Source organism: Prenolepis imparis, unplaced genomic scaffold (assembly GCF_030444845.1).
Source record: "Prenolepis imparis isolate NDT839.2.m4 unplaced genomic scaffold, iyPreImpa1.0 SCAF_1, whole genome shotgun sequence".
In the NCBI taxonomy this organism is placed as follows: Eukaryota; Metazoa; Arthropoda; class Insecta; order Hymenoptera; family Formicidae; genus Prenolepis; species Prenolepis imparis.
In genome coordinates this window covers 20,313,030-20,336,522 of record NW_028141159.1, presented here as the reverse complement: position 1 = coordinate 20,336,522, position 23,493 = coordinate 20,313,030, and the positions used below count along the sequence as shown (strand labels likewise).

General features: G+C 31.7%; 4 protein-coding genes across 8 annotated transcripts; 1 reads left to right on the top strand and 3 right to left on the bottom strand.

The window, feature by feature from the left end:
• Positions 1 to 3,385: 3,385 nt before the first annotated feature.
• On the bottom strand, positions 3,386 to 6,053 carry Nop56 (Nop56 ribonucleoprotein). Its single transcript, XM_083037036.1, has 3 exons — positions 5,920 to 6,053; positions 4,778 to 5,343; positions 3,386 to 4,683 (listed from the first exon to the last, which is right to left on the bottom strand). The coding sequence occupies exons 1-3, from the start codon at positions 5,920 to 5,922 to the stop codon at positions 3,768 to 3,770; spliced, it is 1,485 nt and encodes a 494-aa protein (XP_082893162.1). The 5' UTR covers positions 5,923 to 6,053; the 3' UTR covers positions 3,386 to 3,767.
• Positions 6,054 to 7,065: 1,012 nt separating this feature from the next.
• Acf (ATP-dependent chromatin assembly factor large subunit) lies at positions 7,066 to 16,509 on the top strand. 3 transcript variants are annotated; one of them, XM_083036962.1, is made up of 14 exons: positions 7,066 to 7,630; positions 8,402 to 8,540; positions 8,640 to 8,854; positions 8,931 to 9,141; positions 9,234 to 9,478; positions 9,557 to 10,230; positions 10,327 to 10,800; positions 10,911 to 11,383; positions 11,491 to 12,270; positions 12,359 to 12,576; positions 12,665 to 12,843; positions 12,994 to 13,107; positions 14,076 to 14,427; positions 15,024 to 16,509. In XM_083036962.1, the coding sequence occupies exons 1-14, from the start codon at positions 7,518 to 7,520 to the stop codon at positions 15,196 to 15,198; spliced, it is 4,362 nt and encodes a 1,453-aa protein (XP_082893088.1). In that variant the 5' UTR covers positions 7,066 to 7,517; the 3' UTR covers positions 15,199 to 16,509. The 3 variants fall into 3 exon arrangements, with proteins under 3 accessions (XP_082893088.1, XP_082893079.1, XP_082893095.1); XM_083036953.1 differs by having other exon boundaries at positions 15,012 to 16,509; XM_083036969.1 differs by lacking the exon at positions 12,994 to 13,107 and having other exon boundaries at positions 15,012 to 16,509.
• A 125-nt stretch (positions 16,510 to 16,634) lies between these two features.
• On the bottom strand, positions 16,635 to 17,661 carry Roh (reduction of Rh1). 2 transcript variants are annotated; one of them, XM_083037003.1, is made up of 3 exons: positions 17,525 to 17,661; positions 16,885 to 17,059; positions 16,635 to 16,811 (listed from the first exon to the last, which is right to left on the bottom strand). In XM_083037003.1, exons 2-3 carry the CDS (start codon positions 17,048 to 17,050, stop codon positions 16,738 to 16,740), a joined length of 240 nt encoding a protein of 79 aa, XP_082893129.1. In that variant the 5' UTR covers positions 17,051 to 17,059; positions 17,525 to 17,661; the 3' UTR covers positions 16,635 to 16,737. The 2 variants fall into 2 exon arrangements, with proteins under 2 accessions (XP_082893129.1, XP_082893138.1); XM_083037012.1 differs by having other exon boundaries at positions 17,390 to 17,530.
• A 725-nt stretch (positions 17,662 to 18,386) lies between these two features.
• Positions 18,387 to 23,199, bottom strand: Srpralpha (signal recognition particle receptor alpha). 2 transcript variants are annotated; one of them, XM_083036984.1, is made up of 8 exons: positions 22,925 to 23,198; positions 21,958 to 22,327; positions 21,495 to 21,536; positions 20,976 to 21,117; positions 20,367 to 20,505; positions 19,510 to 20,045; positions 18,944 to 19,358; positions 18,387 to 18,632 (listed from the first exon to the last, which is right to left on the bottom strand). In XM_083036984.1, exons 1-8 carry the CDS (start codon positions 23,039 to 23,041, stop codon positions 18,507 to 18,509), a joined length of 1,887 nt encoding a protein of 628 aa, XP_082893110.1. In that variant the 5' UTR covers positions 23,042 to 23,198; the 3' UTR covers positions 18,387 to 18,506. The 2 variants fall into 2 exon arrangements, with proteins under 2 accessions (XP_082893110.1, XP_082893119.1); XM_083036993.1 differs by lacking the exon at positions 21,495 to 21,536 and having other exon boundaries at positions 22,925 to 23,199.
• Positions 23,200 to 23,493: the final 294 nt, after the last annotated feature.

Sequence of the window (23,493 nt, the reverse complement as noted above, 5' to 3'; positions counted from 1 at the left end):
AGTTCTTAATGAGCCAAAATTTTGTTTTGTTAAACTATTTAATCAAATGGAATTGAGTGAAAAGATAAAAAGCTCAAAATTTTATTTGATAATTCTCCTTTAAATTTATAGAAAATTCAGTAATAGACGATTATACATGTATCGAAATGTATTTTCTATTATCGCTTATAGAATTCTAAGTGCAACATGATTAGGGAACATTCTACTTGCATTCAAGAGATAACTCCTCGATACAAAGGGAAATTAGAGAATTTATGTTGGTATTTTATAATTCTGATTTGTATAAAATAATTCATTATCATACAGGTTCTTCAAAATTGGAACTTGTATAAAAATGATATACATAGGCGGTAGAAAGAAAAAAAACCGCATAAATACAAATAATATACAATATATACAATAATAATGAATAATATATAAAGATATTGATCGTTGTTCTTCTTAATTATTACAAGGCAGCCTGATACATATATACATAGTTTGAGCCAATAATTACGCATTAAAATGCAAATGCGATGACAAGCAGCATTCCTGAATTTATAAATACATAATAATTTCAATAATATGTGTCGTTATTGCTTGTAAATTACGCAGGAACAAATTTGGCAGGATTTATCACTATGTGTATTTTATACATAATGTATATTAATCTCTCTCTTTTTTGGAGGAATCGGGATTATGCCTTATTATATAGACATATGTATTATAAATATATATATACATACTCGAAGAAGAGCATAATCTGATTAGTCGCATTCACTTATCATCACGTGTACATTGCTGGAACATGGACACGATGGATGAGAAAGAGTGTTAATGAAGTGTTTTATAATAATAAAACTACGAAAGATACAATTCCGAGTCTTTAAAAGACGCGTATGTAAAGTGACATTTTGGCAGCTGACAGAGAAATTGGACGAAGAGAAAAAAAATCATTAGTGGATATTATTAATAAGTGCTTCCCTCTTTGTTACTATGGCAGGATGAGAAACTACAATTACCGAAATGCTCTTTCTCGTAAAAAGGGTTGTAGATAGAAATCGATATTTTTAGCATTTATTTTATAGTAAAATTTTTTGAATCTATGCACAAAATCGGCGTGAGAAAACTTTCGTGCTCGATTCAACATCAATATTGCATATGCGATCCATTGTAAATTGTTTAAGGATTCGCTAATTGCGTATAATTAAAAAAAAATTAATACTTACTATATATTACATGATATTACACGATTGTTGTAAACCAAGCAACAACGCATCATTATTTAGCATTTGATTATATTACTTACTAACAATGAAATGCATATCCTTCGACATAAATGTTTATAGAATTATCACATCGTAATTAATTGTAAGCAGTAATCAATACCACATTATTGTGTTATACATATAATCACGCGTTCACGTCACAACTGTTCTTTTTAGATTAGTTTATCTTTGCTACATGATATTGAAATACTTTACTTGTCGCAAAAATTATGATAATATGATAAAAAATTGAGATTGCTTGATTCATTATTTATTGTACATATATTGAAAAAAAAGATATTTATCTCATCAGTTCTCAATATATTCATACAAAAAAGAGACAGGCTAAAATTATTTCAAGCTCAGTGGCAAAGTTAAGTATTATAAATACATGTCATATTCTCTTACAAAATTACATAGTATTAATGTATCATGAAATTAGATCTCAGAAAAGCAATTAATTGAAAGAAGCCATTCTGTAATTACAAAGAAAAAAAGTATGTCAAATAGTTATCCAATCGTTTAGTTTTGCTCTGTAAAGTTAGCTCAAAGAAATCATATTCTCTAAGCAGAGAGAGGAGCTTTCGCGCGAGTACCAGAGACTGAATGTAAAGGCGATTGGTCCTTTACATTTTCCATTATTTGAGCATTTTATATGAGACGAGATGTTTAACACATAGGCAGGGATATATTTTTCAAATGTGAAAATATATTGTATAAATATATAAAAAGAGAAAAGTCGTTTTAGTCAATTCAATGCAAGATAGATCATCAGCCGATTATTATTATAACAAAGTGTTATACAAGGGTACGTGTACAGTTTAGTGTTATAAAACCCTTTGCAAAACTCGAAGTTAACACAATTCGCGCGACATCGCACTTGTTGAAATTATTTTTCTTTTAGCTGATGAATTTTTCAATACTTTGCGCAACACATTATTATTCTTTATCATCTTATTTACGCGCGATAATATTGCTTATGTTCGATTGATTGCACGCGAATACCACTCTAAATTTCTATTAGATTCTTATTTTATAATGATGTTTTTTATTTTATGACTATGTTACGAAAACTTAATATTCGGATAAAAATTTAGCTACGAAAAATATCTTTAATATATCTGCGTATTTTCATCGACAAATTCTTATTATGTAAATATTTGGAAATTATGTTTTATATATACCGATACATATCAATATTAATCGCGCGTATAAAATATACCTAATATACATACCTAATCTGATGTATAATATTTCAAATGAAATTTATATTTGGTCAATGAGCATTTATTAATCCTCCAATGTGAATTATGGCAAAGTAATACATTGCTTATAGTATTTATATGCGGTCGGATATTTAAATAGCTCAGTTGTTGATTTTTGAGACTCTGAGACTTGGCTAGACCTAATAATCTTATTGTAATTATTGTTTAGAGATATTTATATCTACTTTATATATATACAGACTTATCGTTATTAAATGGTCATTGGTGCTGGTGTTAACACTGAATATTAATGATAGTCATTTATTTTTATTATAATTGCGCCTCTCTTCCTATTGCCCCTCATCTATTATAAAAACAATGAATCAAGACTCGTAAAATTTTCTTTCATTTATATAGTCTCTCAGCTTTGTCATTTTATTACTCCGATATACAATTCATCAGTTATCTATTTTTTATTGTATATTTTATGACTCTATAATAATTAAATTCAATCAGTGTCATGTAATATATATTCTCACAGATCCAAGTATCTTTCCTCAATATAAAAATGTATATATACTCTCCCTCAATATAAAACATAATATTAAATCTTTAGATATTGTTTATTAATAAAATACATTTTCGTACAATGTTTTGAGTTAAAAAGATTCAGCAGATATTTATAGTGCACGAATCCATAGACAATACACAATTAGTAAATGCTAAATAACACATAAATAATTTTGTTGAACTTTTATTTTCCTCCCAGCCATATTCATTCATGACATTAAAAGTAAAAAATCAAGTAAACCTTTCTGTTGCAAAATATGTCAGAATTTATATAATGAGGAAACAGGATTTTTAACAAAATTATATGTTTATTATTGAGTGTTGATAAATTCTGCATTCACTACAGACAGATTCATACATTAATACTATGAAAATTATTTATTAATGTTTGTAAGAAGTAGAGAATATACAGAATTCGCTAATGCTAAACATTATCGAAGGTAAATGAGGCATATAAAAAGAAGCAATTTTTTCTTATATATATTTCCTGAGAAAAGAATTTACAGAATTTCTTGTTTGATAATATGATGTCAATGAAGTCAGAAATCCCTCAGTAAGAAAGAAATTTTACTTTATACAGAAAACTATTAGTTCTCTCTATAAAGTAGAAATCTATAGGAATATTTTCAAAGTTATAAAAACATATATATATAATTTTTTTTTTTACCTTATTCTTAATTTTAAATCTTTATTGTTGTTAAATCTTTAAATTATATATGTATACATGTATAAAGAAGATAAAATTCTATTCGTTAGCAACGTGTTTCGATTTTTTCTTCTTCTTTTTCTGTACCGACGTATCCACTTCTGCTTCGCCGTTTTCAATATGTCCATTTTCTTGGCCATTTTCGAGTACTTCATTTACTTCACTTTTCCTTTTTTTATTTTTCTTCTTTTTTTCTTTCTTCTCTTTTTCCATAGCAGCCAACATATGTGTCGTTTCCTCTAGTGCTTCTCTCATCACGTCTAAATTTTTCTTTGGCTCCTTGCCAGTTGTGAAATACACTAATCTGTCTTCTACTTGTTGTCGTAATTTCTCACCAAATATTTTCATTGGTGTTTCCGTGAAACAATCGATTCTAGAAGCAATGGAACATTTATTCGCCAGATATCTTGCGATTCGACCTCTATTTTTGGTACCAGCACGGCCGATAAATGTAGAATGGAACAAAAGACCGTATTTCGGAGTATTTACTTTTTGACTACGGCTTTTTAATGCTCTGAATAAAGCTTTTTCTGCTCCCAATATCTGAACAGTAGACGCTGGAGCCTTTGCTAAATTAGTAAGCGACCCGGCGTGTGCTATTAATCTAGCGCCGACCTGATCTCCGATTAAAGTAGCTAGATTTGGTGCCACTCCTGCCATTTTCGATGTTAAATATTCAGACATTTTTTTTCTATAATTTACTAATGCGACAACACGTTTGACAAACTGTTCAACATTCTTTAAATCGACCTCATTTATATCCATTCCCATAGATGACTTGGCTGCCTTAATGATGGCTTTTGCTTTTTCACTATCCATAACAATTTCTTCTATCGCACCCAACTTGTCATCCGTCAATTCTTTCCTGTTTTGTATCACTCGAGCTACCTTTGCATACATATGATTCTCTGGAACTATCTTTGCAAGTTCTGGGAAGTGATAGCTGTACCATTCACTAGAATTAAAACAAAGATCAAAGTTATTTTTTGGCATACTTTCGAATTTGCTTATATTTCTAATATATTCAAAATTAAAAATACTATACATACCGTATACGCATGCTGAAAGTATTAATATCTTTGTCCAATTGATCCAGCAAAGTTATGCTCTGTATGATCATGTTATCTACTCGATTCACATTGAATTTAACTTTAGCTCTTGAGTAACTATGTCCAAGACCCAATTGCGCAACTGTTGAATTATGGGAAGTGAAGCCTTTCACCAAATTATGAAAATGAGATCTTATTCCTCTAATGATCTCAGGAACAGCGTTGAGGTGGTCACATTTTATATTTAAAGTTTCAGTTATATTAGCACCAAGTTTAGGATCCGCAACACCAAGAACAGTACCCTTGATGAACTCGCTGGAGCAAGAATCTAAAAAGAGCTTCAAATCCTCTGTGACAATTCCTTCGGAAATACTGTTGATGTTTTCAAGAGCGACCACTGCTGTCTTAAAAGGCGCAAATCCAACAAGACTCACGACACTACGGAAACGCGATAGATCTGTTATTGACTGTTCCACTTGAGGCAATAACATTCCAATCTCTTCAAACTCTTTAACCCGAAATAGGGCATAGCCAGCGGCATGCTCAAACAGAATGAAGAGCTTCGCCTGTAAAGTAAAAAAGATTTTTACTTAGTATTTTATAAGATTTATTTATTTTTCTTTTCTTTTCTATATACTAATATAAACTCTAGAAAGTCTGCTTCAACTTTAATATCTCGCAAACCATAATTTAACATTTACTGTGATCATTATCTTATTATTCTATCGTTTTCATTTGTTTTTAATATTATAGTAAATTGTTAATTTTCTTTTTTAGAGAGTTATAAATAAGTTAATAAAATAAATAAATATTGTGCACATACACGTGGACAATAAAATCTACCCATAACCTTGAATCAAGAGGTTAGAAAATTCGAAAATAACAATCATCTGTAGAATAATGATTGTATCTTAAAATATTACCGAAATTACAATCTAACAAATATCTTAATTTTGAATCTGAAGACTGCGAATGTACGCGAAATTCATATAATATCCATATAAAATTGAACGAGTGCCACATGTTTGTGTGTGTGTGTCGACACGTTGTTCTAATCAGAACGCAAGGTGTTAGAGAAATTTAGAAATTACAATTAGAAATGGATCATCAAATAGTCATATAACGTGAAAGTTGTCACTTACCATTTTACGCTATTTTTATATCTTTATATTTTAAAAGAACTCCAAGTTTTTAGCGAAACTTGTAATCAAGCTCGATAATGCCTTCACCCATCCTGTGTAAAAGATAAAAGATCATCCCGGATGTAGATTATAAAATACTTACGACAATCTATAGATGGCGCAGGTATGTGAATAATGGCCGCAACAGCACTTCCTGTTATTCGAAATAATAATTGTATTTTACAAATTTTAATTAAACTAAAATATCGCATATATAAATATATTAATTACTTTAAAAGCCATTTATATCGAGTCTGAATAATAATTATATATCAAATATATTGATTTTAATATCTGTAAAACAATTTTCTCTTAAAAACAGAAAAAGATATTAGAAATTTAATCAAAAATTAAGCTTTTAGATTTGCAATATCAATCATCAATAATAAATGATTACACATGATTAAAAAAGTTGACATATAATGTTAGCTTATATTGTTAAGATTATTTCAGAAATTAGTTCAAAAAAGTCTCACCGTGTTTTGGTTCCCGCCAAATTAAAAATACATGTTGGCAACAATGATAGCGCGAGGCGTTTTTTCAACCGACATTCATTCATATATATATCTTCTCGTTTATCATCGTGTCGTCGTTTGTGTGATTATTTTCTATCATTTTGCATTACATATCTGCGCGAACAATCGCACATTTAAATAAACGCGTATTAAATTATCTTGTGAAAATATTCAAAATATCGAATCCCAGTTTCGTTGATAAATCCCAATAATTTCCATATAAACAAGGTAAGATTTAAGTGATCCTCTGATTATTAATTATTACTATTCAATTTTTACGTGCCTTCAATTTTTTTTCTACAAAGAATTATGATACAAAAAATTCGCGATATACATTTTCCATGAAAATATGTAGGCTTTTTACGCTTTAACGTTATTTCACATATATCTATTTATTTGCATAGATTCTTTCATTATATTAAATCCTAAATAAATACATATCGAATCCGCTCAGCTGGAATCAATTCGAATCTTTGCTTGTCCAGTCGAGCAATTTAGATTCGCGAACGAACGGCAAAATCGCGTGCAAAACGTCAAGTTGGCAACGACTCGCATAAATTTCCAGTTTCCGGCCGTGTATTGCATTGTATATGCGTATGTACGGTTCGGCGGTGCCAGGTGCGAGGACACAGATATATACGCTTTGTGTATACATAGTCCCGCGGTTTGTGACATTCCGCGCTTCCTCGGGAGATCCGTCCGGCAGCTGTCAAGTTTCGCGGAACGATGCAGAATCGCCGATCGTCGACGACGTCGCCGAGGCTCGCGGTTTGACGCGGCGAGTTCCCGGTCGCGAGTGCGCGCGCGCGCGCGTTGATTGGCGGCGAACCGTGCACGAGCAGACACACGAGCGTGCTTGCTGCGTCTATACCAAATATATAGTACGCGCGTGCTACTTCTTCTTGGCGCGCGTCTCTCGTTCGCTCGTTCGCTCGTTCGCTCGTATCTTGTTCTTGTTTCGCCGATCGGGTTTCTTCTCGTTTTCTGTAATCGCGACTGCATAATCGGGTTCCTCGTCACGAGAGAGATCCTCGTCGAGCAGCGATGCCGCTGCTACGCAAACAGCCGTTCCAACGGCTCTACGTCTCCTCCGACTTCAGGGACGACGACGAGGTCTACCATTGCGAGGTTACGAACGAGATATTCAAGAACTACAAGTAAGTTTCGCGACAGCGAAACCATCAGGGATCATCGGTCCCTCATCCTTGATTCTTCAGCTGGTAACGGTTGTTGTATCCGGAGAGAGGATTCTTGCCCTTGTTTTACGATATAATGTATTGTTGCGAGAGGCAAAACTCTCCTCTTGCTCTCTTTGCCGCGTAAAAATTATGTATGCGCGTCGATCACCTGGAATTAACTTTGCTGGATTGCAATAAAATTGGATAATACAAGATTTTGAATGGCCTGTTTGTAACGAAATATGTTGAAGTCTATTGATGTCCTTGAAAAGTTGGCCAATTTTATTCGGAAATCGAAATAGAAATTGAACGTCTCGTTTTATCATTTTGTTTCTTTGAAGAAAACAAGACAATGCTTTACTATCTTTATTATTCTAAAGCATCTTATATCTACACATCTGTAACCATTAAATAAAAATTTATAATAGTCAAATTTATACATGTCTTATCACTAAAGAAATTGAGTCTTTTCTTTGTTACAAAAGCTCTGATTTATAATTTTCTTCTTTAAAAATGATTAAAAATCAAAATTGTACTATTACATTTAAAAATAAAAGTAATTTTTATTATGTATGTTAATAAAATTCATATGACTAGAAGTTTTGTTAAATATATATATATATATAAATTATATTAAATAAATATTAGTGTAAATGTACATTTAATAACTATATTTTTTATTTAATTAAAAAATATGTATAAAAGATTCTTATGTATATATGTTACAATATATATTATATTCTATTACAGTGAATTTTGCGAGCGAATTATCTTATGCAACTCGCTTATATGGTCGTGCAGTATCACAGGCAGGACTAACATGACGTTTGAAGAAGCTTTACAATGCGAAGAAAATGCAAAGAAGAGCTTGAAAGAATTTCCAATGGAGGTATAAATATTGTATTTTGTATAAATAATGTTATTCTGTGTATAATAATCTGCATTGAATTAGCATTGTTGAATATACTTTTAACTTTGTATTTTTTAGTTACGAATTCCTATACTATACCTCGCCAGTAAAACAAATAGATCCTCTTTCAATGAAATGGTTGAAGATGTTTTCCAATTTGCGAGAGATCGTTATTTTGTGGGAGAAATGGTAGAGGCTAGCTTTACTGAAGAATCTTGGTGTGATTGTCATGTTCTTCAAGTTATTGTACCTTCAGAACAACAAATTAAAGCATACTTAAATGAAAATGGCAGGTAAATATAATTTAATTTATTAAATTATTTTTATACATTGTCAATTTTTAGCTTCACTCATTACTGAATATTTTAGGAATCTACAAGAACAGTATTATCATCCACCAGCAAAATTATTTCGTTATGAAGTAGAACAATTAGATTCTGGAGATTCTGATGTCAGCCAGCTTATGATAGTAGAAGCATCTCAAGTCAGAAGACAAAAACAACATTACAGCAGAGAACGTAATAAGATATTTCTTCGACAACTCTGTGAACAAAATGATAGTGGTATATGGATTGTCAAGGTTAGTACAAAATATTAAACAATTGTCTGTGAAAACATTTATACTTTATAACATTATTCTTGTAACATAATTTTTTCGTTTTATTGTTGCAGGAAAGTGTTTTGGAAAAATATGGAATTAACAAAGTACGTTTTGATACTATATTTGCTGGAACACTTCCAGATTTTACAGTGCGTGTGAAAAAATCTGTTAAGCAGAAACAAGAATCCATAGATAAATTTCTGACATCAGATGTATCAAAACAGAAAACATTTGAAAAAGCGGATCCTTTGAAAAAAGTTAGCGATGGTAAAAAAGCGAATGACACTGGCGCAATAAAGAAATTTCGAAAACCAAGGTAAAAGCTATTCAGGATTTGTTTAAAGGTGTTCTTTTCTAATATTTTTTTAACATTTTCAAAATGTTTTATCAACAGAATGAATGGCAAATTTAAAGAAGAACTTAAAGCAAAAGCTTTGGAGGAAAAAGCAAAACGTAAAGAAGAAAGAGCGTTGAAAAGCGAGCGTAAGAAGGAGAAAAAACAAAAGTTAGCAGCTTTGGCTGCATATGTGAAGCAGTGGAATAAACCGAGAGAAGATCTCGAATGCGAAGATCTTTGTCCCATTCCTGAACCTACTGTTATTAAATGCAACATACCAAACGAAAAATTTGGAGACTTTGTTATGATATCGGAATTTCTTGAATTTTTCAACGAAGAATTAGAGGTGCCAGTATATTTCCCGGGAGGCTTCAATTTCGAATTGTTAGAAAAAACATTATTGACCAAAGAAGCGTCTGGTCCCTGGAGTGATTTGTTACAATTGTTATTATCGAATATATTTAAATATCAAGCCGGAGAAGATAATGAAAGTGATGCTCAAGCATCTACTTTGCTGGATGATATTAGTCCTTATGAAGGCGCATCATCGATGACAAAAGCCGTAAAACTCGCTACAATGGCTTCCAGATGGTGTCCAACTTATCAGGGATGCAAGCTATCAGAACTTACATTAGATCATGTAACTTTGAGCGAGATTTTGAGACAGCATTTATTAAGTTCTGGAGGACGTATAAGCGAAGCGGCTTCTAAATGGCGGTATTCTCAAAAGGGTATGTATATGTATGTTATAATTTATTTAATATGATGATTTAATTTATTTAATATTTAATGTTTTTCCTTTATATATCACATATTATCTGTTGTAGGTGGCTATACCAATTTTGACGAACCAGCACTTCTTTTAAGGATAAATGAAGGTTCCCTTTTGCGATTATTAGGTCACCGAAATATCTGCGAATTTGATTTAGATGACAAAATAAAGATTGTTACATGTCTGATCAATCAGTTGCTTAGTTTTGCATCAATACGTGATGCAATCGAAGAACGATATGATAAACTGCATCAAGCAAAGAAAGAATTAAAGTTGTTCTTAGTTGCTGAGCAAAAGAAAGAAAAAGAGGAAAAAGAAAAGATGCGGGAACGCGAAAAGGAAGGGAAAGTCGAGGAAGAAGAACCAAAGAAAAAGATTACGCGTGGCGATTATGAGGAAGAAAAGAAAAAGGAAGAATATGAAAACAAACTAAAAGAACTACAGCAAGCGTCAAGAGACGACAAGATGATGCTTTATCTGGGCTCGGATAGAGCTCATCGAAGATATTGGAGATTTATATCTATACCAGGTATGTTTCTAGATTCATGTATAATGTTCCTATAAAATTTTTAATGGGAGAAATTACAAGCTAGATTAAAAGAATTAAATTTCCCCTATTGATTATCTATTTTTTTGTAGGATTATTTGTAGAAAATGATGAACGCTGGCCTGGAAACTGTTTTCCCGAGGGCACTCCACATCAGCCAGAGTTGCAGGATAAGGAGGCAACATATGCATATCTAAAAAATAAATTTGAGGATGAGTTTAGTGACAAAGAAAACAGTTTCAAAAAATCAAAGAAGTCACCCAAGAAACTTTTATCGGATAAAAACGGGGTCAAATCGCCATGGAAGGAATTTAAGCAAGACCTCACTAACATAAAAAAGAGCTTGCTGTTGTGTACAGGAGATAAGGATTGTCCTGTTCATTGCAAGAGATCACTCGTCACCTGGAGTTTTTATAGCAACCAGGAAGACATACAAGGATTAATAGATAATTTGAGCACAAGAGGTATCAGGGAGAGCGAGCTTAGAAATAATCTTTTGCAAGAGATGGACAATTTGCTTCTTGTTATCAATGACTGTCCTAAATACAAATTAAATCCCGAAGTTGTAAGTATATCTTTGTTTATATAATTTATTTAGTATATCTATCTTTTTTTATACTATGTAATTACATGCGATTAAAAGATGAAAAATAAATAGATTTTTACGCGTAGTTTGCAGATTCCAATAAAGGACAAGTTAATAAGACAACTAAAAAGAATAAATACGAGAATGTGAATTTAAATTTTCCTTCCGACGTAGCGGTCGATGACGTAATGGAATTAACGTTGAGAGATCACGTTTTGGACTTTGAAGACAAGATCAAGGCAGGTTGTTTGGGTTTCCTTAAGATTATCGATCGCGCAGTCTGGAGAAACGCGATCAATCAGAGAAGTTATGACAAACAATGTGATAAACTGATGTATGCCGGTAGCGAGATAGACATAGATATACCACCATCTAATACATTGATAGACAAGATAAAGAACGAGTCTAAACACAGTAGACCCGGTACTCCCGATTCCGAGGTCGGAAGTATCAGCATAAAGACTTACAAAGATCCAGGAATGTACTTAGGTTTATCCAGCGAAGATGAGATGGTGCTCGATCAAAGGCAACAGGCAGTTATCAAGCAGATGGCGTGTGCAATTTTGCAGCTGTCACATGCTATAGAACAGAGATACTTGCAGAGACCGCTTGGGCCTGATCAGAAGGACAAGAAATGGTCAGGCGAAGAGGCTCGAGAGAGATGGGAACAATCACTGATAGCGTCGACCAATTGGTCTCAGTTGTTCGTTCACTTGAGCACTTTGCATAATAGTGTCGCGTGGGACAGAAGCGCGTTGAACGCTCAATGTCGCATATGTCGAAGGCGTAGAGACGCCGAGAACATGTTGCTTTGTGACGGATGTAACAGGGGACATCATCTCTACTGTCTAAAACCGAAACTCAATGTAATTAATATTTATATAATTATCTAATGAGAGTTTATATTATCCGATGGACATTAATCGATCTCTTATCATTTCATTATTTACTTAGGCTATACCGGCGGGAGATTGGTTTTGTACAGCGTGCAGACCGCCGGAGATAAAACCCAAGGAAAAAGCTCAAAAGCGGAAAAGATTTGAGGATGAAATCGAAGACGAGGAAGTACTGACCAAAGAGACGCGACATAATCGCGCGAAGCGCGCACCTCACAGCGATGATGAGGACGATCAAGAAGACGATGAAGATGATGAAGACAGCGAGGAAGAGATGTAAGTTATCTTTTTAAGTAATATTAAAATTTGTTTCTTTTTCAATTTTTTTAAATTTAACTGACTTGTTTTTTTTTGTCCTTTTCAGGAATGTACGAATAGAACGCTTATGCGCAAACTGTAAAAGTGGTGGAAAGCTGATCTCCTGCGACACATGTCAAAAACATTATCATTTAGAATGCTTTGAACCACCATTGTCGAGGCCTCCTAGAGGAAGATGGTCTTGTTTTGAATGCAAACCTAGAAGAAGAAGGAATGTAACGAAAGGTAATGAAAGAAAATGTCGAGTATTTTGTCTTGTTCTCCTTCTGCTATTACTCTAAATTTTTTCATTTACTGCCTATTAAAAAATTATAGAGAGATAAACAAGTAAAAATATTATAAGAAAGTTTCTTAGCGTTAAAATTATGTTGATAGTGAGGGGGCGTGAAAGGGAAAGAGACAAGGAGAGGCTGTGCGCAGCAGCAGCACGCTCTCGCATCCATGGCTTTGCCAAGAGCCTCCTCACTACAGAATCCACAGACTGGGATGGTCTGTATTGTATCCCTTTCTTTTTTCTGTGTGTATATACGTGTGCAGCATCTCTCCTTCATGACTTCATCCTGTTTCTTCATTGGAAAGCACTGCACGTTATTTAAGGCTCCTGGGTGCTCACCGCGGCCATATTGGAATCGTGACGTCAGAGGTGAGAAATAACATGTTGAGATTTCTTAGATGCCATTTCTAAATAAAAACATATTTGCATAAAATAACACTTAAGATCTCTTTAATACACTTCTAAAAAACGCCGAAAACTATTCTTTTCCCTTGATAGTCAATCAACAACCGTAAAATGATCGAGATATCAGACTTTGACATGTGGAATGACTGCGCATGTGCAAAGACCAGACGGACTGGGCCTCATAATATTACATTTTACAGCTGTTGATTGATTATGAAGGGAAAAGGATAGTTTTCGGCGTTTTTTTAGAAGTGTATTAAAGAGATCTTAAGTGTTATTTTATGCAAATATGTTTTTATTTAGAAATGGCATCTAAAAAATTTTAGCGTGTGTTTTCTCGCCTCTGACGTCACGATTCCGACATGGTCGACAAGGTACCAGGAGCCTTAAAAGAGTATATATAATGGATCTGTTCATGGTTAATATATCTAGATATTTTTTATAATTTTGTATTAAAAATTTTAAATGATATATATAAACAATAAAAGAGGTATTATACAAATTTATGATATTTCTCTTTTTTAATAAAATTGAAGTTATTTTATGGACAGATCCTAATACAACGTTATACATTCTCATATATGTAAATACTTTATTTACATCTTATTATCTTGATAATGAAACATGCTATTGCTAACTCATCTATCATAAAGATATTAGCTATCAATAGAATTTTACTTTTTCGTTAGTTTAGGCTTATAAATTTTTAACATTGAATTGAGATAACATAAAAGATATGGTATGTGCTAGCTAAATTCAGGATATTTTGAATGTACAGATAGCAGCACATCCGATGATACCGAACCAAGGCAAACGCGACGTGCGACGAAAAGAGCCGCAGAAATTGAACACGAGGAAGATAAAAATTCAATCAAGGGATCTATGGCTAGACTGCAAGAATTTTTAACTGACATTAGGCATCATAGAGATTCGTGGCCGTTTCTGTCGCCTGTCACAAAGGATGAGGTCCCAGATTATCACGATATCATTTCTAATCCGATGGACTTTGGAACAATCAAATACAAACTTGGTAATGGCGACTATGAGACGCTAAATAAATTCTTCAGCGATTGTCAGCTGGTTTTTGAAAACTGCAGATTGTACAACAAGGAACATAGTTCTGTATACAAGTACGTATCAACATTATTGTCATCTATTTTATGTAAGTTCGGATGCCAGAGACTACAATGGTAATTAATATGCAGAATTAATTTATGTATTTCATGCTATTAACAATAGCTACACACATACACACACATACATATACATATAAATAAACATATATTTTAATTAACATTATATGATTATTACTAATACCAAAAGAAATCAGCATCTCTATATCAATTCTTCTATTATTTGTATACTAACTTTGGCTTGATGTATAGGTAATATCTAAAGTATGATTCAAGTTAAATTAGTGTTTAGGTATATAATTAAATTAAAAAAAAATTCTTATTACAAAATGCTAAATTATGTAATAGATTAGATGAGATTAAAACTATTTATGTAATGTAATTAATTATTTTCGACTGCTCAGTGAAAAGAATTGGCTCTTATATCTGTTAAAGCTTCTGAAACGCGTTAATTCATCTGTAACTTTTAATATGTCTCAGATAAGGCTTCGCTATTGTGTTGATCTTGAAGTAGTCTTTGGCCTCCGAACCATTTTGAGAATACACATATAAAGAGCGAGACTATGTTTTGTTAAAACTAGTTACGTGTACAGTGCAGGAACACGATTACGCAAATACATCGAGAAACGCTGCAAGGAATTAGGCTTGAACTTTGACGAACTTTCCCAAGAACCCAAGGTTAAGAAGGCAAGATTCGATGGCAATGTCGAAGAAAATTGCACATCGGATAGCGAAGACGATGAAGAGGAAGCACAGAAGAGAAGATAGAATAAAAAAGATGTATACATATATATTATATATACTTTTAGCATAGAGTACGTGAGATTTAAAAATCTGATGCCGCTCAAGAAATTTATATATTTTGAATTAGCATATGGACTTACGTATCAATAATCGATTATGAGCGGTGAACAGATTCCGTATATAGCTCACGATATATTTAATGATAATGATAAATTAAACACTTTTTTCACAATAAATAATGAGAAATTTATATTGACAACTTATGGAATAGTACAACTAAATGATATTTACTTTGCAAAATTAACAGTTTATGTAAAACAGCATATGTTAACAGCATATATAAAATGTACGAGTTTTTTTCTCTAAAGTCGATTTCTTCGAGGCTTGTTACGATAAAGATGTATGCAGTATTATTTGCAGAAGTGCATACGCATAGTCGCACTACATATAATTTTAGATGCATTGCACATACACAGAATTTTGCAAACACATATAGCTGATTAGTTCCATTGGCTTTAATTAATTTTTTTTTCTAGATGTAGAAACAAATTTTCAATATATTCTCACAATTATTTATTTAGTATTATTTATACATAACCACGCATGTGTGCGAGCGCGCATGCACTCACACATACACATACCATATATAATACACTAAACATATTTTTCACAGTAGTATATTAAGGATTGTTAACTGTATATGATGAATTCATAAGCTCTCAATTTTACTTTTCTCGAAATTGTACACATGCAGTTAATCATAGAATATAGTTTTCAGGAAAATGCATAAATCATAAACCATTAGCAAATTTATGTTTATAGATCCAGACAATAAAATTCGATACTTTTGTACTGCGTGTTCCAAACTATTGTAAAACTAAAAGTTGTGTTGCATCAATATTAGTCATACAGTAAAAACATGGCACTGAATATGTCAATATCGATAATAAAAAGAGACTAATAAGAGCTAAACATGAGACAGTACAAATAAAAATATTATAAATTATGAAATAAATTATGAATAATTTTAGATGTTATTTAATAATTTTTTAATTTTAAATACTTTTACTATTATAATTAATAAGTAGTACCTAAAATTATATGATTAAATTATCTAAAATTAAAATTAGATTTTATTCACACTAGCCTCTTTTTATTACCAATATTAATATTACTAATCTTTTAATGAAATTTTCCATTCTATTAATAGTACTTATTTTTTTTTTTTTTTTTTTCATGTTTACCATGTATTACTTTATTTTGTAATGTTTTACACTTTTAGGATAGATTTATGCAAAAATAATGGTACAAAATACTATCGACTGTATTGTACAGCAATTGCAAAAGAAAAGAAAGTTCTTTTTAATCATATATATTTTATACGATGATTTTGGTAATATTAAACCTCGAATAAAATTTTTAAAGCGGTCTTCTCTGCCTCTCCTGCAAACTATCTTGCATTTATATAGTGAAAGATTTATTTTTTCTAATTATACATAGAGATTTTTCTCTTATACATTTCTTATTTTTAACATATACTTTTCTAACGATTTTATTTCCATTTTAATGATGTCCAGTGCCTTCAAACATTTCTCTGTGGATTTTATCCCATTTCTTAACATTCTCGGGAGAATATGCTGAAAATTGTGATAATAGGTTATACATATATTTCACTCGAACAAATGTTTGATCTATACAAGATATACTTACATAACTTTTGTATTTGGTAAAATATCGGAAGTGATATCCCTGTCGCGAATAACATATATCTAAACAACCAACTGTGCTTCACATAATATTTAAATGGAAACTGAGCAATTTTTCCAGAGATAGTATATGGATATTTCATAGGTCGATATGATCTGCCTTCAAACATGTTGAATGCCTATAACAAACAAATTCTAATTGTAATTGATTTATATTTATATTTCATAACATACATAGTAATGATGATATTACATGATAGAATTGTGCTAATAACGAAAAATTTCTTAAATATTGGACTCAAACAATCAAGTTTTACAGGTTATAAATGTTATAATTTGCAAAATTGTATTTAGAAAAATTTTGTTATATATACAGATAAGAAATACGAAAGTAGAAATTCAACATATGATTAATATATATATATATATATATAACTATATCAACAATGATAAAAAAAGTTTAGAAATGAAATTAATACGTGATTTGTACGAGACGTCATAACTCTAACCTTGAAGAAGAAGAATGAACTATGACAATTTAATTCTGTTTATATACTGAGAAAGAGTTTAATATATATAATAAAACGAAACAATCGTTATACACTCCGTATTTCTTTATTTTTTAATATTTTTAAATTACTCACGATTTCTTGATCTAGATGACTTCAATAAAATTATATAATATACTGCGCTAAGTTTTCGAACCACACACTAGGGATGACATGCATTCTTTTACGTGTGTATGGTTGGTAATATTGTTAACTAGCTGTACGTAAACGCCTCTTCGCAATATATGTTTTCCTAAATCATGCCTCTTTGTAAGATATGTTCTCCGTGTCATCTCTCGCCTGAGTTAATAGCAAAGCATATGTTGCAAAGAGGTATGTATTAGGATATAAGTGCGAAGAGGTGTAACATACCTCTTTGCAACATATGCTTTGCTATTAACTCAGGCGAGAGATGACACGGAGAACATATCTTATAAAGAGGCATGATTTAGGAAAACATATATTGCGAAGAGATTTTAATTCAGGCGTATTTACGGGCGTAAAAGGTTAGGTACATTACTGCTTGTTTACTACATTACTGACCACAGACACGTATAAATAAAAATAAAATTTTATACTGATAAATATGTAAATATACATGTCATTTTTAATCTAAAAATTTATCACAAAATTATGCATATATTGAGAATCGGTACGCGATCCAATCAGCTGAGTTGTACTGTGATTACAGCTGGAGTCCAACGTATAGATTACTTTAATAAATTAAAAATTATTTAAAAAAACAGAAATTTCGCGTTTGTGACTATTTTTGACTATTTCAAATATAAATATACATCTTTTGGAACAATTGATGAAAAGTGGATTTCAATTTAAAGTGGAATCAAAATCAGAAATTTTTTTTTCATATTTTTATATGTAATTATTAGTTTGACGATCAAATTAGTGGAATATGGGAAAAATTGAAAAGCAAATCAAGGATAGATAAACTTGGTCATGGTGAAAAGAAGAATATGTAAGTTTGATTGTAACATTATGTAACAAAACTTAAAATAATCCATATATTAAATTACACGTATATTTGTTAGAATGTTTTGAGATTTATTATTCTCTATAACATTCATTTCATCAAAGCGTGCACTACAGCTTTGGCATTCAATGACTTCAAATCGGTGTAAGTTTGGCCAGTTCCAACAAAAACAATAGGCTGGCCAGTAATATATGTCATTGTGATTGCTGCGCCCACCTACAAATAAAATTTATATGTGTGAAAAAGCATAAGTAAATGTTATATAAAAATTAATAGATATTATATAGTAAAATATATTTATATCTCACATTATATATATATATATATATATATATATATATATATATAATAAAAATTAATCTTATAAACAATATTAATAATTTCTGTAAGACAAATATCAATTTTAGAGAGTATTTCTGAATTGCATATCTATATTTCAAAAGAATTTAGAGAAATTTTTAGAGCACAAAATAAAAAAGAAATATGATAAAGATTGTATACATAACTTTATGTAGGAAAAAACTTACCTTATCATCGATTGTATCAAACTTTGTCAGCACAATACCATCGATAATGTGAGGATTAGCAGACTGACTGTAGTCGGCTAAAGCCTGATTAAATTTCACCAGCTGATCAACAGCTTCGTTACCGACGAGGGCTTCTCCGACGAACAATACTAAATCCGGTTCGTTCACCTTTATCAACTTTGCCAGGGCTCGCATCAATGGTTCATTATCCTGCATTCTACCGGCAGTATCAACTAGGACTATATCCATATTAGAATCCTTCGCAAAGCGAATCGCCTCCATGGCGATGCCCGCGGCGTCCTTTCCATAGCCCTTTTCATAAAGCTGCACCATTGTCTGATTTCTGTGCTTCTCTGGTGGATGCAGGGCGTTCAGATGTCGTGTGTGTGTCCTCAGTTGCTCGACTGCTCCAGCTCTGAAGCATAAAACCATTATTACTATTGTAAAATTATTTAATATTATTATTACAGTTGTTATAAGGCTGAGAGAAAGAAATAGATGACCGATGTTGATGCCCGCAGTTGAAATGAGAAGTATACTGTTTTAATCTCGAATAACTGATTTACCTGAACGTATCACATGCAGCAATTAACACGCGGAAATTGTTTTCTATCAGCCAGAAGCAGATCTTTGCTAGATTCGTTGACTTGCCGACCCCGTTGACGCCACAAAAAGTCATGACATAAGGTCTATTAGTCTTCTTTGCTTCCAAAGCGTCTCGTAGAATATCAATTCTCCTTTTGGGCGATAGTATCTGTACCAGGGCATCCGTCAGAGTAGCCTTTATAGTGTTTGCTACACTATCGAAGGTACCGAGTACCTTTCCCTCTAGCTTCGTACCAACGGAATCGCATAATTTCTGAGCGATGTCTGCAGCGACATTCTTGGTGATTAGATGATCCTTCAGTTTTTCCAAAACTGGTAACATATCCTCCTGTTTTAGAGATTTGCTGCCTACCAGACTCTTGAACATGGAGAACATACTCGGTGTTTTCTTCTGCATCTGCAACTGGGAATGTTCTATCTCCTCCTGATCAGAATTGTCCTCGGATTCGCTATCCACTTCGAGATCGCGTATGCCACCCTTCATCTGTCCAACTAGCTACAAAATAAAGTAACGAAAGCATAAATACAGATAAAGCATAAACTTCCATTTTCCAGCTAAGAATTAAATTGTTATATATATGTATAATTCTTTCTTCACGCTTTTCATAGTTAAATACAAATAATGAAGCTAAATATATACAATTTTTTAATTTTAATTTTCAAAAAGTAAAAAAGTAAAGACAATCCGATTATCAGCCAGAGATATTAGATATCGAAAAATTTTTAAGACACACTAATAATATAAGACAAAGAATGAACTTTTCTCGCGATTGAATATTAAATAAATGCAAAAAGAAAAAAGAAGAAAAAATATTACAGCTATATTGGCTGCCACATAATCGCCACTCTCTTCAGGCTTGTCTTTTGTTCGCTCCAGTGAAGCGAGATCCTTGGTGGTTCCACCCAATTCCCAAATACGCGGTTTCTTGCCAGCTTTCTCAGGTTTAGGACTCTTCCTAATATAATTATTTATTACAATATGTTACATTTTGTCATTTAAACAAATTGTTAGTTTTATTATATAATATTATGTAGTATGATTAATTAATTTTATTTGCACTTTTAATATCTTTTTTTAGGCAATACATAGATATTTAACACAATACATAAATGTTTAATAAAATAATTAAAACATGGAAAAAATTAATGACAACTTTATAATAAATATTTCATCTAATCTGTACATTCTATCTCAAAAAAATTAGATTTTACAATCTACATGTAGGAAAAATGTCAATAAAGAAATATATAATTAAATTTGTATATTAGTCATTTTTATCAGTTATAATTTTTTTTATAAAAATTAAGTTAAAATGATGTGATTTGTTGCATTAAATATTTGTCAATATCAGTCTATACTATTGTCATTTTCTAATTTGATTAATTAAAGATTTTTAAATAGATTAAGAAAATAACATGCACTTACTGCTTGTCAGCTTTCTTCTTTTGACCTGCCTTTTTCTGAGCAAGTTTTATACGATTGGCGATCAAAACTTCTTCATCAAGTTCTCCATTATGCTCTGTTTGCTGTTTCAGCAATTCTTGCTTTGGAGTTTCTTGAATTTTTGCTATAATATCATAGAACATTCAATTTAACATAAAATGTTAAATAAAAATAATTTTAAATCACAATTTTATAAAAACAAAAATTACATTTGTATTATTTGCATGCGAAAGTTAATTCAACATCTAAATAAAAGTAATAATAATAAAGATAGAGAAATGTGATTAAAATTAGTAAACAAGTAAAAAAAATATTGAGATCATTTTCAATCTTTATAAAACATTTTATTATAGTTTGCATTATGATAGTAATTGCTTAAATAAATTTATTGCAATTAGAATATTATAATAGTACTGTGTAAATATAAATTTTGTTCATGCAAATATTACACACATTCCATGCAACAGTATACTATGCAAAGATTTAGTAAATGCCACTTACTATGATAATCCCCATTACAATTAATTGGCTTCTTTTTTTTACCTAAAAGCGAAGAAAATCCCCATTTCTTGTTAGTGTTATCCAGATTAGAAAGAAATATATTAAATCAAAATAATTTATAATTTTATAGATTAAATCTTATACATAAATTTATTTTTATAACTGTTATATCTCGTGAAAATAATATCAGCGTGATATTTCTATACATCTATTATTACGCTATACTTCTTTTTTTGAAAATATTATTGTATAAATTTTATTTTTGAAATTTTTGAACTTTATAGTATAGCAAATTTAAATAACAAAATAAATTTTAACATCATGTGCACTTTTTTTGCTTAAGATTATTTAAATATTCAATTCAATATTCAAGTTAATTTTTTTTAAAGGTAAAGCTATTTACAACTGTTATTGCATTTACTTTTTCATAAATCATTATACTGTCAAAGAGCTATGACTGTACCTGGTTTCTTATCATCTTTATCATCTTTTTTCTCGATCATACTTGCGACAGTCTTTTTAGACTTCTGACTTTCGTCAAAGGTGCGCATTTGCTTCGGTATTTTAGCTTGCGTACGCGTCCATTGCTCAGCCCGTTCGAGTACCAGACGGTAGACATGTTCAAATTCAAAATTGGAGAACCAGCTCGAGCTCTCAAGCTCATTCTTAAAGCGATCCCTGAACTCCAGATGAATATCGTTCAGGAATTTGTCTACATATGATAATTGCAATATCTTCTGATACGCCACTACAAATACCAGCTCGAATTCATTGTCAAGCTTGTACTGCAGCCGCAAGGAGTCATGCTCAAAGCTATGATTGCCTGTACGTTCCTGAAAATTAAAAAAAAATTATTTCTTTAGAAATTTTAAAAATAATGGCTTTAAAATACAAAACAAAATTTTATATATTTAACTTTGTAATTTGATTTAGATGCTTATTTATTTTTAAAAAATGGAGATATATACTATTATGTGTAATAATAGTTCAAAGATATATATGTGTGTCTTTTTAATATATATAACATGTGTCTTTAATTTAACTTTTGTTTCGTTAGTGCAAATAATGAATCTCTGCAAGATTAATTTTAACAATCTCAACCATATGGTACATTTCTATTTTATATTCTTACTTTATATACATTTAATACACTTGCAAGTTCTAATAAATATTTACGTGTCTTACAAACAATATATATATCTTTCTTATATTATATGCAAAAGCTCTATATAAAAAAAATTGAAGACTGACGAATGGTAGAGTTTGAAAATGATGTCTGCGAAAATAATTAAGATTGTTGGAATAATTAAATTTAAATATTAAGAAGTAAATAATTAGACAGCGAGTTGGAAGAAACTGAAGGGGACAATTCGCTGATTCGGGGTCAAAGATCGACAGACGCAGAGAGATGCATATATTTTGAAACTTGCCTGCAATATGACACCTCTTATCAGGGCATTGACACTGGGCGCGAAAATCTGAGACGTGCTCTGGAAGCACCAGAGCACTATGCCGCCCTTGCTGAATATTGTGAAAAGATCGAGCATGATTTTACAAGACTTTAAGGAGGAAAAAAGAAAAGACCACGCTCTCCCTCGAACGCAATCAACACGACGTTTCGAGCTAACCTACTCTAACCTATCAAGCACAGTTGGCTCGTACGTCAAATCCAGAATCATCAAGTCACAGTATATCCAGTAGCGCAACTCTCTGTCGGCGCCTTTAAGTTAGGGTGCCGTCACATGGGGCGTAACTTGCGTAAGCGTAACCAGCGGATCGCCAATCACCGAGTTATTCCGATAGAGCCCTTCGTCGAGCTCTATCGGAATAACTCGGTGATTGGCGATCCGCTGGTTACGCTTACGCAAGTTACGCCCCATGTGACGGCACCCTAAACGTACTCAATGCTGTCAACCTTATGTCATCGAACGTTTCTAGATACGATTCGTCTTGTGAGAATACGCTCGTATGATCCAGCAATCAGGGCTCTTTACGGACT